This window comes from Penicillium coprophilum (genome assembly GCF_028826855.1).
Source record: "Penicillium coprophilum strain IBT 35676 chromosome Unknown utg000006l_segment0_segment0, whole genome shotgun sequence".
In the NCBI taxonomy this organism is placed as follows: domain Eukaryota; kingdom Fungi; phylum Ascomycota; class Eurotiomycetes; order Eurotiales; family Aspergillaceae; genus Penicillium; species Penicillium coprophilum.
In genome coordinates this window covers 146,220-161,337 of record NW_026622725.1, presented here as the reverse complement: position 1 = coordinate 161,337, position 15,118 = coordinate 146,220, and the positions used below count along the sequence as shown (strand labels likewise).

The following is a 15,118-nucleotide window of genomic DNA, read 5'->3' as shown; positions in this document are numbered from 1 at the left end:
CAATATCAAAGACCTAGTTCTGTAAAATTTTCAGGAGTCTTGAAATGAAAGTCCGCTGGGATATTATATTCAATATTTGCTGAAACATGCTAAGTCAATTCACACATGGCATCATACACAACCGCCTGGGTAATATTCCTATTTATTAATTTCACTGTTTAGACTCCTCGGTCTTTGCACGCACAAGGCCCTCCTGAGACTCATGGGGGTGAACCGCATAGACGTCGACAACAGTCTTCGAAAACTTGCGCGCACTGACTTTCTGGACAAACAGGACATCCAGCTCAGCGTAGGTGCGGTCTTTCGCCTCAGGGAGTCGGAAAAATGCCCAGACAAAGGCACAGAGTGCGGTGGCACCCCAGAAGAATCCAGTCTTGCCGGAGGCGTTCCACGCTGTCGGGTTCATGAAGTATGGCTCCAGCACTTGTGACACGACGTTGATGATCTGGTATGCTGTGCGAGCAACGCAGACAGTCAGCGGACGCAGACGCATGGATGAGGTCTCTGAGACAATAGCGTATGCGATCGGTCCAACGGTCAGTGAGTAGGTTAAGAGCCATGCGAAGCAAAGTCCTGCTTGCGCCCACTTAATACCGTTTGCTTTTGAGGACACGTCGAGAATGCCAATCAGGAAGAGGATTGCGCAGAGGATACCCTGGCCCCAGACGTAAAGTGTGCGACGGCCGAATCCGGTGATCAGCCACCAGGAGAAACAGGTTCCACAGAAGGCAATGGCAGTGCATCCGACGCCAAGCTGGAAGGAGTTGTTCACATCCAGACCGGCATTAATGAAGAAATAGGTAGGGGAGTAGGCGAATGTACTACCGGACAAAATTTGACCGACAAAGGCCATGCAGCAGATCTCGGTGCGACGAAGGTCAACTCCCTTGAAGCACTCGTAGTAGGTGGTGCCGGCTACAACCTCCGATTCTAGCTTGATCGTGTGCACCATCATGGCAAGCTGTCCGTTGATCTGGTCTTCGGTCTTGCTACCGCCAAGTCGGCGGATGCTGTGCTTCGCATCTTCCAAACGATCCTTGCGGACGAGCCACCAGGGACTCTCGGGTGCGAGCCAAGAAATGACAATCAAAGGAACGGGCCAGATCCACTGCAGAGCGAAGGGAATGCGGTAGCCCCATTGGTCAGTTCGATCGACGAGTCCGTAGAGGACACCGGAGGCGATCAGCTGGCCGATGGCCCAGCACAAATTGACGTAGATGGTGAGGTAACCGCGCAGCACAGTCGGGCACACTTCAGATGCGTAGGCCGGTCCAACAGTGGCGAACACACCCCATGAGAGTCCGCAAAGGATCTGGCCGACCAGGAGAACTGCTGCCGAGTTGGCGAAGAATGTGATGAAGATCAAGGCCGTGAGAGCAGCAAGGGCGACGATCATGACAATTCGGTAACCGTACTTGGACGCCATGTATCCGTTCAAGATACCACCTGTTGATCATGTCAGCGCTTGTCGTGGGGTGGGCAATTAACAGAAGAACTCACCGAAGATACATCCAACAGTACTGGCCATGCTCAGGCCTGTCTGCCAAGGTGCAGACACCTGCCATCCGATATCACCACCATAGTCTTGTCCATACTTTTTGTTGAACGAGGGGTAGGCAAAGAAGTTGCCCATCAGGATGGTATCGTATCCCTCCATGATAATGCATGCGGAGATCAAAACAGACCACATAACGGCCTTGCGGTTCTCACGCAATGCCTGCATCAGCGTCTGTGAGTGCTCATCGTCGCTGGCCTGTTTGGCTTCGTGAATGGCGCCGTGGCCCAGGGTATCTTCGACATGGTTGGCGGCGGACTTTTCCACCGCAAGTACAGTATCAACTGTGGACGCCATAGTGGACATAGAGATATGGCGATTGATGATTGTGATACAAGATCCCACCAAGTCTCAGACAGGGGGAATGGTCGTCTATATACGTGAATTCTCGCAACATCTGAATAGCTAAGATCCACATCTGCATTAGTGTGCATCCGGGGTTGTGGAGAAAAAAAGGCCAATCCGGCACCTGATCCCCAGACTGTCCTCAGCCCACCTGGTATTCAGGCTAATTGTTGTTCTGGGTAAAGTGTCGAGAGACATCTCTGAGTCGTACAACATCCTGGTCAACTTGCCTAGACCAAGTCTGGAATGTCGGACGTGATGGTGTAAAATTCGCACCTATCGGCAATAGGAATATTGCCAGGTGGAAATCTTAGGATCAATTCAGCCGCCAGTGGTGTTAGTGTCTGGGGAAGCGAGGTTGGGAGGAAGACGAAAGTGCGATGTGATTGGACACAACCCGTTAGCGCTAACGCCCCAGGAATGTGGGAAATGAAGCTATTCCCTTCCTGTAACGGCCAAAATGGCCGAACCTGCAGCTTGGAAGAATTCCTGACAGAAAAATTTAAGAACCCGGCCGAATCTTTTTCCCCCATTGGAAGAATAGCATGTCAGGTGCCTTGAGGATATTCTCCCACGGTGTATCGGGCCGGGGTGTTGACCTGAACCCATCCATCGGTAATGTACCAGCCTCCCCGGATTCCGGACGTTGGAACGGTTTTCTCTGGGGAATCTGGGGTTTGCGTTACATTTATAGGACGCTTAGCCTTCGACATATGTGTCGCGCATTCAATTGATGTCCAGATCTCGATCGCCAAGGGGCTATCCACGCTTGTCGATTCAGCATAACACTCGACTCTCTTGTAAGGGATCTCTAAGTGTCTCGACCTATGTTGTAGACAGCTCACGGGTATTTTACCCCACCTTCTGGCCAATCATACCAGTTTGATGATCCAAACCATGTGGGCTTCCACGGGTGATACCGGTGTGAATGGATGTTTCTATAACACCATCCATGAGCTCACATGTCTGGGATTCTGGCAAGTTGTGTAAATAGGCTGAATCCAAAAGTCTCCAGAGCAGTAAGGAGAGGGGAATCAAGATCGATGAACACGGAGTAGGGAGGACGGAGTAGATGTAGTAGAAATATACGGAGTACCCAAACAGGTCTAGTTCCAAGGTTGATCTGCTACCTAAGGCTTTCAAGAACGGCCGATCTTCCTCTTTCCTTCTTAGACTGTCACTGCCAGCCCTTCCCAACAACAAACTCCGTGTTTGGGTACTCCGTACTCCGTACAGTACGCGAGATTCCATCGATGCCGCATACGGCGTCATGTCCCTTACGAGGCACCCATCATGGCCAATCCCAGGCTCGAAAAGGTGAAACTTTGATGTCGCCCACTGTGGCGTCACTCTCTGTGTATGGCAGATTGCTAGTTGCCTAAATGCGACCGAGTCCGACTCCAGCACCCCGATATCCCGTCCGACTCCTTCGGCCTTACAGCAACTAGCTCATTTGAGTCTTGCCTAGACTTTCCCGAGCCTTGGACTTTTTCCGATGATTCGGTGTGTCATTTGACGCCATTATTCTCATGGCGCCCTCTCTTAAGGGGTAACAAGCACCCCTCGAAAGCAATTCCCATCATCAAACCACGTGCCCAATATCTCCAGGCCCTTACTATCATCAAGCCACCTCCATGAGGCTGAAAGCCTTTGCCGCCAAATTCTGCTGGAGAAGGAAAAACGTTCAGCATCACCATTCCAGGCTGGATAATGGGCCGTTCTCGAAATCGGCCTTGAATAGCCATTTATCAATTTGGGTCCTGCCCGGCCTACATCAGAGTATGGACAGATGATTGGAGGCTCTGTCTGGAGTTAGGACACTAGGAAAACCGACAATCAGCGCAGCCCACAAGCCTCATTTTTTTCAATGTCGTATTAACATTCTACCGTTTTTTACAGTGCCTGCGTCTGAACTGTTGTTGTGTCCACGAGATCCTCCAGGCCTTGATAAACTCAGTCGCCTCAATAGAGAGCTACGCGAAACCTTGGAAAGCTCGATCAGGATGTACCATGGGCAAGATACTAGAGTTGCGAATGATGTCGGTATGTCCCTGGTCAGGAGAATGAATTAGATAGGAGGGAATTTGAGGCCTGAAGTTGCCTGACCCATGGAGGTGAGGACCAACAAGTGCTCAAAGGAGAATCATGCTGTAGCTCAACTCAGCTCAATCAAAGAGCTCGATATCTCACTATCCCTTTGCACCTTGCAAAAAATTGGGCCTATACTTGAACATCACCTCCCTACCCATCCTACTCTTCTCATCCCTTGTACAGAGGTGTCTCTTAGCTGGTCATCAACTTTTAATTAACGGGGACACTTTTCCCAGAGAATGAACAAGAAGTCGTAAGGCAACTCTGTCGCTTTCCTTCCCATACACACGGATGGTAGAGATTCTATTCCCCAATAGCTCACACTGGAAGTTATCAAACCATGCCAGAGGTATTGTGGTATACCTACTATCACTACGTCGCACACTGCAGCCATGGCCGGTTTACTTTGAGTACAGCTCAAGAAATTCGGATGTTTGTAAGGAGAATAGTGCAGATAAACATGACTCAAAAAATCGTTAAGAGGCGAACCGACATCTTGAATTGAAATATCATCCATGTCAGGAATATACATGCGTATCAGAATAAAGATGCAATGACCTAAAGAAGGGATGAGGAAGAGGCTACCAAATATATTGATGGGATAAGTAAGTCACATAATGCATGTCTATTCTTTGATAAAAGGCAGGAAAACACGCAGCGTTGGGAACCTTCTGCTATGGTAGTGTACAGGGTAGACGTCGCAACACCGCCAGTGTGCATCAACGGGGGTATAGTGGGAAGTACAAAAGCAACGCTCATGCGATGAGCCAAAACAAGCAAAGCTCAGCTCCCATCAATCCGAATCAATGTCCTAAACTCATTCTCCCGAATACTCGTCTCGGGAATCATGAGTCGCATAACCCAATACGTCTTCAGATCTGTAATGCTTACATCCCTCCCCGACCAGTGTATAGTCCAGTTGGTCTCATTGTTCGATCCGAGAAACAGCCCTTCATCAGGTATACCGCGGTGGTAATGTCTGTATGCCTGTACAGGTGCGGCTTTTGGTTTGCCCCAGACCAGTCGTCCTGTGCTAGGGTGGTGGTCTATTCCGACGGCGTGCCAGTCCAGTGCGCCCGGGGCGGGACCGGAGAGGACGTATGCTTCAATTTGGTTGAGGGCGCCGTTGCAGCGGAGCGTTGTTTTGAGGTTATTTTGGTCGCTTACGATTGTAATCTAAATCATTGTTAATCATGTTGATTTGCTAACAGTGTGTTTATATATATCCACGCATGGATTGCATCCGTAGGGTTGGAACTTACGAATCCATGCTCGATAGTCTTAGGTCTATCTTCTCGCTGTCGTGTGATATCCTGACCGGATTCAAAGCCCTCGATGCTGCATAATCCCCGAGTCGCCGTTCCATTGTAGCAGCCATCAACCTTGAGTGTCCAAGGTCCGGCAATCTTTGTGTGATTGTCGTAGGATGGAAATTGAGAACAGTCTGTGACAGGCTCGATGAAGGTACTTCGCTTCCATGGTTGTGCACTGGTTAGTAGGAATAGAGACGAGAAAAGAACAGTGGTAAGCATTGTGAAGGTGATGATGGTGAAAAGTATAGAAGAACCGTCAGGTTTTGTCATATTTTCGTACTCAAAATCTGGCAATCTTTATATTTCTGGACCCAGTGCCTTGGTTTAGCCTCACCTATAAATTCTCATAATTTCTCCGAGTTCTATCCACACAATAAGACACGGGACATCGGCCTCTCTCTAGGCTCCAGCAAACCAAGCATTGGGCTGATCGGCCAAGACCCTGTATAGCCCACTTGGCGGTCAAACTAGAGGATTTAGAGATCTTCAATTGGCTGAAAAATCGAGCATACAGGGCACCCTTTGCACCCTTTTCTTAATGGGCCTGTTTGATTGGAAATGAGGGTTCGATCTCCACATGGTCTCTCTTTCGCTGCCTACTAAAAGGCTTGACTTGGGGCCAAATTGTGGAACGTTACCCTATATTTGTTCTTTTGTGATCTATTTTAGACCCTGAAATTGAGACACTCTCAAACAAAAAGAAAACCCTGAGCCTGCTCGCCAATAATGTCTCTTTGCGTAAAGGCTTGGCCTAAACCTTCTTGTCAGGTATTTCTCTTCCCTAGATCGTCTGGGAATAGCAAGCAAAGTCATTAAATTGAGTGGTAACATTGCTTCTTTTAATTTGGTGGCCATCAACCAAGGGGAGAAAATATCCAGAAACCAGAAAAGACACACCACATAGGCCACTGTTCTTGTATTTCATAACATGTCATAAAACATCTCCACATATGCTCTATAGATGCTAGTCTACTGGCGAGCCAGAAGTCCTTCGGCTTCCTGGGAATACTCGGCGGGTCCACCATGTGACTTGTCCAGGGTTTCAGCCATAGCCAACCCTTCCCGCCGACCCTTGTCCGCATTAACCATCCACACGAGGGGAATCGGTAGAAGTATGAGAACCGCAATGAAGAAAAAGCCACTCCGGACTTGCCCGGTCGCATCGACAAGTACGCCCACGATGGCCGGTCCAATAAACGAGCTCCCCTTGTCTGTGGCAGCATAAAGAGCGTAGAACGCAGCCTCGCTCCCGGGGGGAATTAAGAGTCCGAAGAACGACCGGCAGTATGACGCTAGTCCGCCCGAAACTACCCCGTGCACAATGGCTAGTGGGAAGATCTCCCACGGCTGTTGTAACCCGAACACACCCCAGCTTTTGATGAACGGGATGTAAGCAAGCAAGCCATAAAGTGGGATCAGCTCAAACAGGCCAATGCACAGGAGGATGGTGTGATTAGGCTGCAGGCCGAAGTACCGTGATACATGTGGCCACAAAAATGCGCCTGTCATCCCGGATACCGTGGCGGTGATTGAGAGGAGTCCGATCAGGGGGGGTGCTTAGTTTGAGTTCTGTGCGTGCGAAGAGAATTGCCGTCCCAGAGACGGTGGCCATCGCGTCCGAGAGTAGGAACCATGCTACAAGGAAGATGATGACTTCGCGCAGTTTCATCGCTATTTTGACGGTCTTCCATAGGGATTTCCAGGCAAACCCGATCAGGCGCAACCAGGCCCGCCATCTGCCTGCGCCTTTGGTGGAAACCGAGTCCAGCCGGGGCCCTGGCCGTGTCTTGAGCAAATTACGAGTGACCAGGGTGAAGGCGCCCCACCAGATGCCGACCAGTAGCAATACGAAGCGCATGGGAAGACTGGGGGATGCTTTTGCAAGCGAGGTCTTGGATAATGTGATCAGCATGATAATGCTAATGATTTGCACAAATACCGCTGCGCAATATCCGAGACCAATGCCTCTGGAGGAGATTTTGGTGGACAGCTGCAGCTCCGGGGAGGATGAGGGCGAGGCTTTGAATCCCATACCACCTTCTAGTGAACTATGTGGCTCTCCTGGCGGCTGAAGTCCATCTAGACTATCATCGTCGGCATCATCGTTACCCCAAGCATTCCATTCCGAGTTACCCTCATCTCGGTCGAAGCTCGACATTTCCGCTCCGTCATTGGCGTCCCCAGCTTGCAAAGATGGGTCGTTGGCGACAAGCACGGGCAGGTATGAATTCAGCACAACAAAGGATGAGCCAAGACAGGTCACCCCGACGACGACCAATATCGACCCGAGAACGAAGATTGGTGGTGCAACGAAGACGAACAACATGCTGGCGAGCGCACCGGCAAATCCGAATACCATAAGCAATGTTTTGCGGTTATTCTCTAAACATCCAACCAGACAAAGCTGACGTTAACTCATGTCCCTTTTTCGCACTATACATTCTCAGTCCGGCATTCTGTAATCATACCGTAATCCGCCAGCGCGCTGAACGATATTAGTGTTAGCGCCTGGATAAGCACTGCCACCGAGAAGGTGTACATGGCAAAACTGGCCGTGTTGATCTCAAGACCAAAGACCGGGACCACACATTGGCCATTTTCAGCATTTGTGCTGTTCCCTGCCGATGGTCCGGTGCAGGGAAGGCGACTCGTTTGTAGGGTACCGCGCTCTCGAGCTAATTGTTCCAAGGTGAGGGGTAGGAAAGATCCTAGTAGGAATAAGTATTTGAATTCTTTTTTTATAGTAAAAATATGTCTTCACGAACCTACGCCACAGACCGCGAACACTTCAGCCGCAATTCCGTACGAGTACCATCCTAAGATCTCCCGGCGACTCGTTGGGGTAGTATCTTCACCGGCATACCGTGGTGGTCGCTGCTGTACACCTTCGTCTGGCGACAGGGACCGGAAGGCATCAGAGATATAGGATAGCATGAAGGAGAAAGTTGTTGAAATTCTCCCAATCCAGAAATTCCGGAACCCAGGTACCACACATCGACGGATGCGGGCGGAAGCTCCAGGGCTGGGCCCCCAACAGCATTCCAAAGGTTGCTGATGTCATTAGGATCGACACGATCGGCACCCATTCAGGAAATATCTATCCGTACGCCGTACATAGCTCTATAAACATACAAAGTGCTCCGTATATGACCTATATGTATTGTTAACTGCTCTCACATTCTTGCTATGGCTGCTGAATAAGAAATCCTCGTATGGTTACCGACACATCTGCTATCAGAACAACATAGGCCTGACATAGCGAGGCAAATCATACACCCTGGAGTTATGTCATGAATTTAGTCTTTTGCCAAATCAAACCAGAGCTATTAGGGTCATCATGTACTTCCAGGGCCGAACGAAGCATAATATTAGCTATTTTGGCCAGCCATTTGGAAAATTGCTTATAATGTCAAAGATGCTACCAAATATTATCTAATGGCGGTTTGGCCGAGTGGTCTAAGGCGATTGACTAGAAATCAATTCTCTTCGGAGGCGCATGTTCGAATCATGCAGCCGTCGGTTCTTTTTTTTTATTTGCCCAGCCAATAATCTGGCAGAACCAGGAATTGGTGTTTACAGAAGAAACCCCAGTACTCTGTACGGAGTATAGAATGACATATTAGTCAATCGTAAGATTTCTTTTAAGGAACGTCGGCCTTTGAGGATGTATATTTTTCCACAAGAAACTAAGAATGTAGGATTGAAATGCATTTATATATATATAGGTAACGGTCCAGTCTAACATCTATTCTAATCCATAAAATGCCCTCCCTCTATGGAGGGAACATAAAAAGTTCCAAGTTTGAGGTAACGTCTGAATAGTCGCGACGTCAAGCTGCAGTCACCCATCTTTAACTAGAATGCAGAGATATTCCCGATTAAAATCTCATATCATCCTTCAGCATGCCCGCGGCTGTCTTCCTTCTTGGTCCCGGTTTCATCGGCGGAGAGATCATAGACCTTCTCATATCAAACTATAAAGTGGCAACCCTCATCCGTCGTGAATCAGCCGTTGTAGATTACGCCAATTTGGGCATCGAAGCAGTGGTTGGTAATCTGGACGACGCATTAGTGATCAAGAACTAGGTCGCGCCCAGTGACATAGTCTTCCACACCGCGACTGCAGACCACTTACCATCTGTCCAAGCAATAATCGATGGCATCAGTCAACGAGCGGCACAAGGTCTAAAAACAATCTACATCCACAACAGCGGAGCAACTTTGCTTTCCGACACAGCACACAGCCCGAGGAGACTGCAAGAGCGATACCATATTTGACGATGAGCAGCCCGAACAGATCAATGCCCTTCCTGATTCTGCATCACATCGACTAATTGACCTAGCCATCATCCGGGCAGGCCAAGAACTAGCCTCCAACGCGAAAATGGCCATCATGATTCCGCCCCTTATCTACGGCGTGACCACTAGAGAGAACCGCCTTTCGATCCAATTACCGACGCTCATTCGGTACTCTATCAAACATGGATATCCGGAGCAGATCGGGAAAGGTCTCGCAGTCTGGAACCAGATTCATGTAAAAGATCTTGCTAGGGGATATATGGTTCTGCTGCATTGGATGGAGCGTGCGCCTGTCGCTGAGGTTGCGGAGAATCCCTATTTCTTTTGTGAAAACGGCCAAGAACTGTCTTGGGGCGAATGCGCTACTGAGGTTGGCCGTATACTGAAGGAGACGGGGCGTATTGATCGATCTACGCCGAAATCCATACCGGAGAAACAGTGGGGCGATTTGTTCGGGGATTATTCGGGGATGATGGTCGGTTCAAATGCACGAAATAGGGCTAATCGACTTCGGAAGTTAGGGTGGGCACCCCTGGAGAAGGAGACTTTCGCATCCTTGGCTGAAGATGAGATCCCAATTATTGCGAAGGAAACCGGGGAGCTCACAGGTTATGCCAGCGTGGTTGCCTCGTAATTGGAAATAATCAACTGCCAGGATTTTACCTATGGAATAACATGTTGATTGATATCGAATTGTCAATTCATCGTGTCGAGAGAGCTTTTACAGTCATCCTGTCTCACTCGCACACCCGGGCTGAAAGCGCCAAGATCATGCACCGAGTGAAACATCGTCGCCAATGCTTGCACCTTTCTCTCTCCCAGTCCATGTGCCAAGAGGCAGTCACTGCCTACTCCTTGGAAACCCTGCGGTAGCTAGACGTACCAAGCCAAGGTCAAAGTACCTGGGTGGCCTTGATGAGTACAGTATTCGTGTTGAGACGAACATCTGTTCGTCCTGCTAACCAAGCTCACGTATTGAACCCTAGGGGTTAAATGCTTAAAAGCACATACACACCAGGCGTATCCAAGTACGCACGTCGGAAACTCACAAAAAGGCACATCGAGAGAGGCCTGGTCGCACTTGCCGATTCCGGGCCGGTACAGGGCAGCTTCCCAATTGGGCCACAGTTGCCCTTCTCCGAAGGTCAACATCGCGATCTTTGTGCTTCCTTTTTCTTCACACAAAAAGAACCCAAAGCCCCAGCTCTATTCAATCTATGCGTCATGGTTCTACACTACCTTGAATTCATCCTTGGTCGACTACTGTACTCGATCCGTGGCCATGATTCGGGTCAGATCATCAATTGCTTGGCCTTCAAAGACATTCCTGAGCCAAACATGACCCTTGAAGCACCCGACGTCGGCCCCTCCGGCTCTAAGCTACCTCTACAATGTACCAGCAAGGCCAAAGATGGAAAGGGTTGCCTTCCTGAACTACACTGGACTGCTCCAAACTGTCGCGAGGAAGTTAAAGAGTATGTGCTCCTCTGTGAAGACCTCGACCCACCTATTCCCTTCCTTGTCTTCCATCACGGTCTCCTTTGGGCAATTCCTGCCACGACTACTACGGCCAAACCTGCGAACGTCAAGCCTTCCGAACACGCCAAGATCTCCCGCCTGACCGTTGCTGGTTGGCGCTTTGTGCCCAACATGCTCGGACTGCCATATATCGGTGCTGGTGCACCTCTCGGTCATGGAACCCATCGCTACGTTTTCACTGTCATCGCTCTCAATGAGCCGCTGAAGTTCAAGGCTCCTGAGAAGGTCAGCAAGAAGGATATCAAGCGTTCTATCGCTGGCAAGGTCATCGGTTGGGCCCAGTGGACTGGCACCTTTGAGAAGCCCTGGCCCAACTAGGTCATCATCAACAAGACTTTCTTTCCACGAGCACGACCAGTATGGATGCGTATGAGGAGCGGACCTGAACAATGGGTCCAAGGTACTCGGTCAGTGGATTTGCATTTCTTCTCCCTACATTGAATAGCATCGTCCATGTAAGTATCATTAAACTCCTAATAACAAATAAAATTCATGCCATCGTCATTTTCAACCCTATTGTGCATCTTATAACTAACTTGTTTCATCGTCACCAAAATTACGGAGTAGCTCACGGCCCCTAGGCTAATTCAAAGTACTGTATGTGATAGCTCACGTCAGATCGGAATTGTTCCCAAATTTTGGGCTTGAACGTTGCCAAAAAGGCCTGTTGACCAATGAAAGTCTTTATACATGGGTCTAAATCAGCCCTGGAGTCATGCAGGCTCCCGTGCAATCTCAATGATGGTAGGGATTGTTCAACGGGGATTTGAGACCCTTCTCTCAGGGCTCCAACGAGCAAATTGTATCATTCCACGACAGGCATGCCTCTAGCACTACGCTAGTCCTTTACCCTGGTACTATTCGATTTATCCCGTGAATCATCCACTTCTGGTATCCCAATCAACACTTGCTTCGTTTCATTGATAAACTCATCGACTTGAAAAAAGGCCGATGTGTGATGGAACCCCGAGACTGTGATCGAGCGGTGTTTTCAGAGTTGGGTCCGGCAATCCTCTGTAAGCTTCTACTTACCCGTCTTTCCCTTTTTGCATCTTTTTGGTATATTCCGGAGATGATAAATCCTAATTGAAACACCGTGTCATGAACTTCGACTATTCGGCAGCAACGACGGTCCAGCTACCAGTACTTGACCTTGCCGTAGCCAAGAATCAAGATGAACCGAGCCCTCAGAACTACCTCCCAGTATTTCAATCCGACAGATCTACTTGCCTCACTGCTTTTGAGAATGTCACACTTGAAAAACACCCTAAAATGGCCACTGGTGAAGAGCCCTTCTGTGCTTAAAGTTTTCTGTGCGAGCCAGCTGACACGAAGCCCTTTGCCAGTGCAACTTTACCCATTCCGCATTGTCTGCCGTGTCTATTCTGACTAAACAACTGGCCAGATGCTTCGTTGATGATCCAGTAATTTGCCGGGGACTTTCATTACTGTTCAAGGGTATCTCCCCGGTCGGTAATTAAGCGAATAGCAGTCCCGTATGACTTCAACTTGCAGGGATCGGGCCTCGTCGGCGATTTCCAGAATGCAGCAATCTTGATGTGTAAAATTGGAGTGGCCCACTTACAAGAAAGAGCCACACAGCGTCGATGGAACTAGCTAGATTATCACCACTCGTCGATCGCTTTATACTATTGATATGAGCACCTGGGAATCTGGAGAAGCTCACTAGCTCTCAAGTTCCATTCCGCATTTCACTATATACACACATTTTCACCCAGCGATCACTCAAATATTCGAGTAATCGACTGCAGCCGCCGATCTGTCTCGTCGGCCATTATCAGGTGCCACCCTGAAGATGAGGAGCACTCAAGATCTTGGTGGATAAAGCGGACAATAATTGACAGATGAGACAGACAGCGGCGCATCTGGCGGATGTCCTCCTCCCCCCCAGACGGAATGAACCCCCCCTTGCACCGAGCTAGTGGCCAACTTGACCCTCACCTTCAAAGATCGTGCCGCTTTCTCAATTGCCATGACCAATAAGGTAAGGATTCTAGCCCTGGCGTTTGAAGCAAAGCATACTTGACATTGAAGGATGACCACTCCCTGTTGCTGCACCCTTTCTAGGTGGTGCAAGGTCGTGTACGCCCTTTGGGCCTCGTCGCATCGAACGACTTCACTGAATGCTTGGGCATAACAATTGCAGTGAAGGGAAGACGCATCTTCCGGCAGTGCCTCGAGGTCAATGTCCCGTGTCGGAAGATATTGACTGGGATCAGTGTCAACGGGACCTTGCCAGATTTCATTGGAGGGCAATTCCATGATTCTAGCCGGATCCTGCACTGTTCCGGAGACCTGAATTGCGTTCGGTGCGAGGCTGAAGGGGTAGATTACACCACCTTGAAAGAGTGACGCAGACTGAGTGCTCGGTGCAGCTCCAATGGGAGGCTCGTCGACCATCAACCCGATTTGGGGAGAACAACACTGTGTGGAATAGTCAACATGCGGCTCAGGAAATCGGGGACCCCCAGAACTTTCGAATTCTTCCGCTCGCTCAAACGAGCTGTCCAGGCTGGTATTGGCAAATCCTGGATTGACGTGGCTATTAGCCTCGTTTGTACTGACGAAATCCTGGTCCTGAATCCGGTCTCCATTTGTGTGGTTTTCTGCGAATTCCAACGGTCATCTATTGACACCTATATTCCCAGCTGACTGGTCCTGTGCTCACCTGGAACGTCCAAGCACAACTCTGTGAAACTCGGCCGCTGAAGGTCTTCCTCCGGTGGTGTGACTTCAGTGCCGGCGCTGGAGTCGCTCCTATGCGACCCTTCCCCTGACCTAGGACGCGAGCCGGATGCTGTACCTGGACTCGGGATCCGACTCGGAACCCTTCGCGCCCTCTGCGCCCTTTCTTCTGGGGTTGGCCTCGGTGCCCTCCCCGCACTTCGCCGAGTCGGACGGTCAACTACCTCCGCCTCCCCTCTGCGTGTCTTGAAGCCAGCCACCGCCGCTGCCGGCCGAGTCATCTTCTTCTTGGCAGGTCGGCCCAGCGGCTGCGAGATTGAATAGACACACTCATAGCCGTGACTCTCGCAACGTTCACACGGGCAAGTGTGGCTGCATCGTATCTTCGCTTGTTGGCAGGCGTTACAGGTCGTGCGCATTTTTTGGTTGGGAAGTAGTTGACCGTTGGACTGGAAAGACCTCTTGGTAGGGCTCTCAGCCATGTGCAGATTGTGGCTGAGAAGTCTCAAGGGTTGTTGTTTTCAACTCCGCGATCAATAAGTTTGCTTCTCTCTAGGCCTGGGCCAACTCAAGATATTTATATACCATCTCTTGATCAATTCTCTCTCTAATTTGAGGATCTTTACTGTCCAACAACACAGGATCCCGTTTGATTGCACTCCTGCATTCACGAGCAAAGGCGACACTGTTTCCCCACACCATAATGAGCTCCCCTGACAGCAATTGCCGAAAGCACGAGAAGTTACATGGATCGTGAACTTTACTACTGACAAATAGTTTTGTCCTACCCTCCTTGGGACCTGCGTGCGAGTATCGCGCATGTAGTCGGTGCCGGTCTTCACTGTTCAACGATCGCCAACCTTATCTGACCGTCCATCCATAATAACCCAAATGGCCCGGTATACTTGACGATATTCTCGAATGCCAATTGATTTCAGTAACGCCATCGTATGGTATTCAAATTCGATGGAGTTCGTATTAAATTATTCCTTACGCCAGCCTCCAGGTCGTTGTTGCACATACAGCTGTTTCCATTCTCGAGCGACATCCTATTTCAGTTAATGGCGCATCCAACGAGATTAAGATGGAGATTCAAAAACTTCATTAGACAGCATATATGAGTATGAGCTACAATATCTGCCAGTTGAATGAGAAGCTCTCTGATTACAGCGGCACCTAGAAATCAGCCTGGACATTTTTCTCTGTGCTGCTCCTAGCCGGAGTATTTATTCGTCCAGTACAACAATCGCTTGACGATTCTTATCCAGAA

At 49.5% G+C, this 15,118-nt stretch overlaps 6 protein-coding genes across 6 annotated transcripts; 2 read left to right on the top strand and 4 right to left on the bottom strand.

Moving 5' to 3' along the window:
* Nucleotides 1–151: 151 nt before the first annotated feature.
* N7500_009075 (General substrate transporter) lies at nt 152–1,852 on the bottom strand (the record flags this gene model as incomplete). The annotated part of the gene is made up of 2 exons (XM_056680216.1): nt 152–1,446; nt 1,501–1,852. 2 exons carry the CDS (start codon nt 1,850–1,852, stop codon nt 152–154), a joined length of 1,647 nt encoding a protein of 548 aa, XP_056527598.1.
* Nucleotides 1,853–4,774: 2,922 nt separating this feature from the next.
* N7500_009074 (uncharacterized protein) lies at nt 4,775–5,574 on the bottom strand (the record flags this gene model as incomplete). Its single annotated transcript, XM_056680215.1, has 2 exons — nt 4,775–5,167; nt 5,254–5,574. The coding sequence occupies 2 exons, from the start codon at nt 5,572–5,574 to the stop codon at nt 4,775–4,777; spliced, it is 714 nt and encodes a 237-aa protein (XP_056527597.1).
* A 699-nt stretch (nt 5,575–6,273) lies between these two features.
* N7500_009073 (uncharacterized protein) lies at nt 6,274–8,238 on the bottom strand (the record flags this gene model as incomplete). Its single annotated transcript, XM_056680214.1, is given in 4 exon segments — nt 6,274–6,762; nt 6,779–7,686; nt 7,773–8,012; nt 8,070–8,238. The coding sequence occupies 4 exon segments, from the start codon at nt 8,236–8,238 to the stop codon at nt 6,274–6,276; spliced, it is 1,806 nt and encodes a 601-aa protein (XP_056527596.1).
* A 969-nt stretch (nt 8,239–9,207) lies between these two features.
* On the top strand, nt 9,208–10,237 carry N7500_009072 (uncharacterized protein; the record flags this gene model as incomplete). Its single annotated transcript, XM_056680213.1, has 2 exons — nt 9,208–9,355; nt 9,516–10,237. The coding sequence occupies 2 exons, from the start codon at nt 9,208–9,210 to the stop codon at nt 10,235–10,237; spliced, it is 870 nt and encodes a 289-aa protein (XP_056527595.1).
* Nucleotides 10,238–10,827: 590 nt separating this feature from the next.
* On the top strand, nt 10,828–11,460 carry N7500_009071 (YbhB/YbcL family Raf kinase inhibitor-like protein; the record flags this gene model as incomplete). Its single annotated transcript, XM_056680212.1, has 1 exon — nt 10,828–11,460. One exon carries the CDS (start codon nt 10,828–10,830, stop codon nt 11,458–11,460), a length of 633 nt encoding a protein of 210 aa, XP_056527594.1.
* A 1,424-nt stretch (nt 11,461–12,884) lies between these two features.
* Nucleotides 12,885–14,330, bottom strand: N7500_009070 (Zn(II)2Cys6 transcription factor domain-containing protein; the record flags this gene model as incomplete). Its single annotated transcript, XM_056680211.1, has 3 exons — nt 12,885–13,028; nt 13,105–13,769; nt 13,832–14,330. The coding sequence occupies 3 exons, from the start codon at nt 14,328–14,330 to the stop codon at nt 12,885–12,887; spliced, it is 1,308 nt and encodes a 435-aa protein (XP_056527593.1).
* Nucleotides 14,331–15,118: the final 788 nt, after the last annotated feature.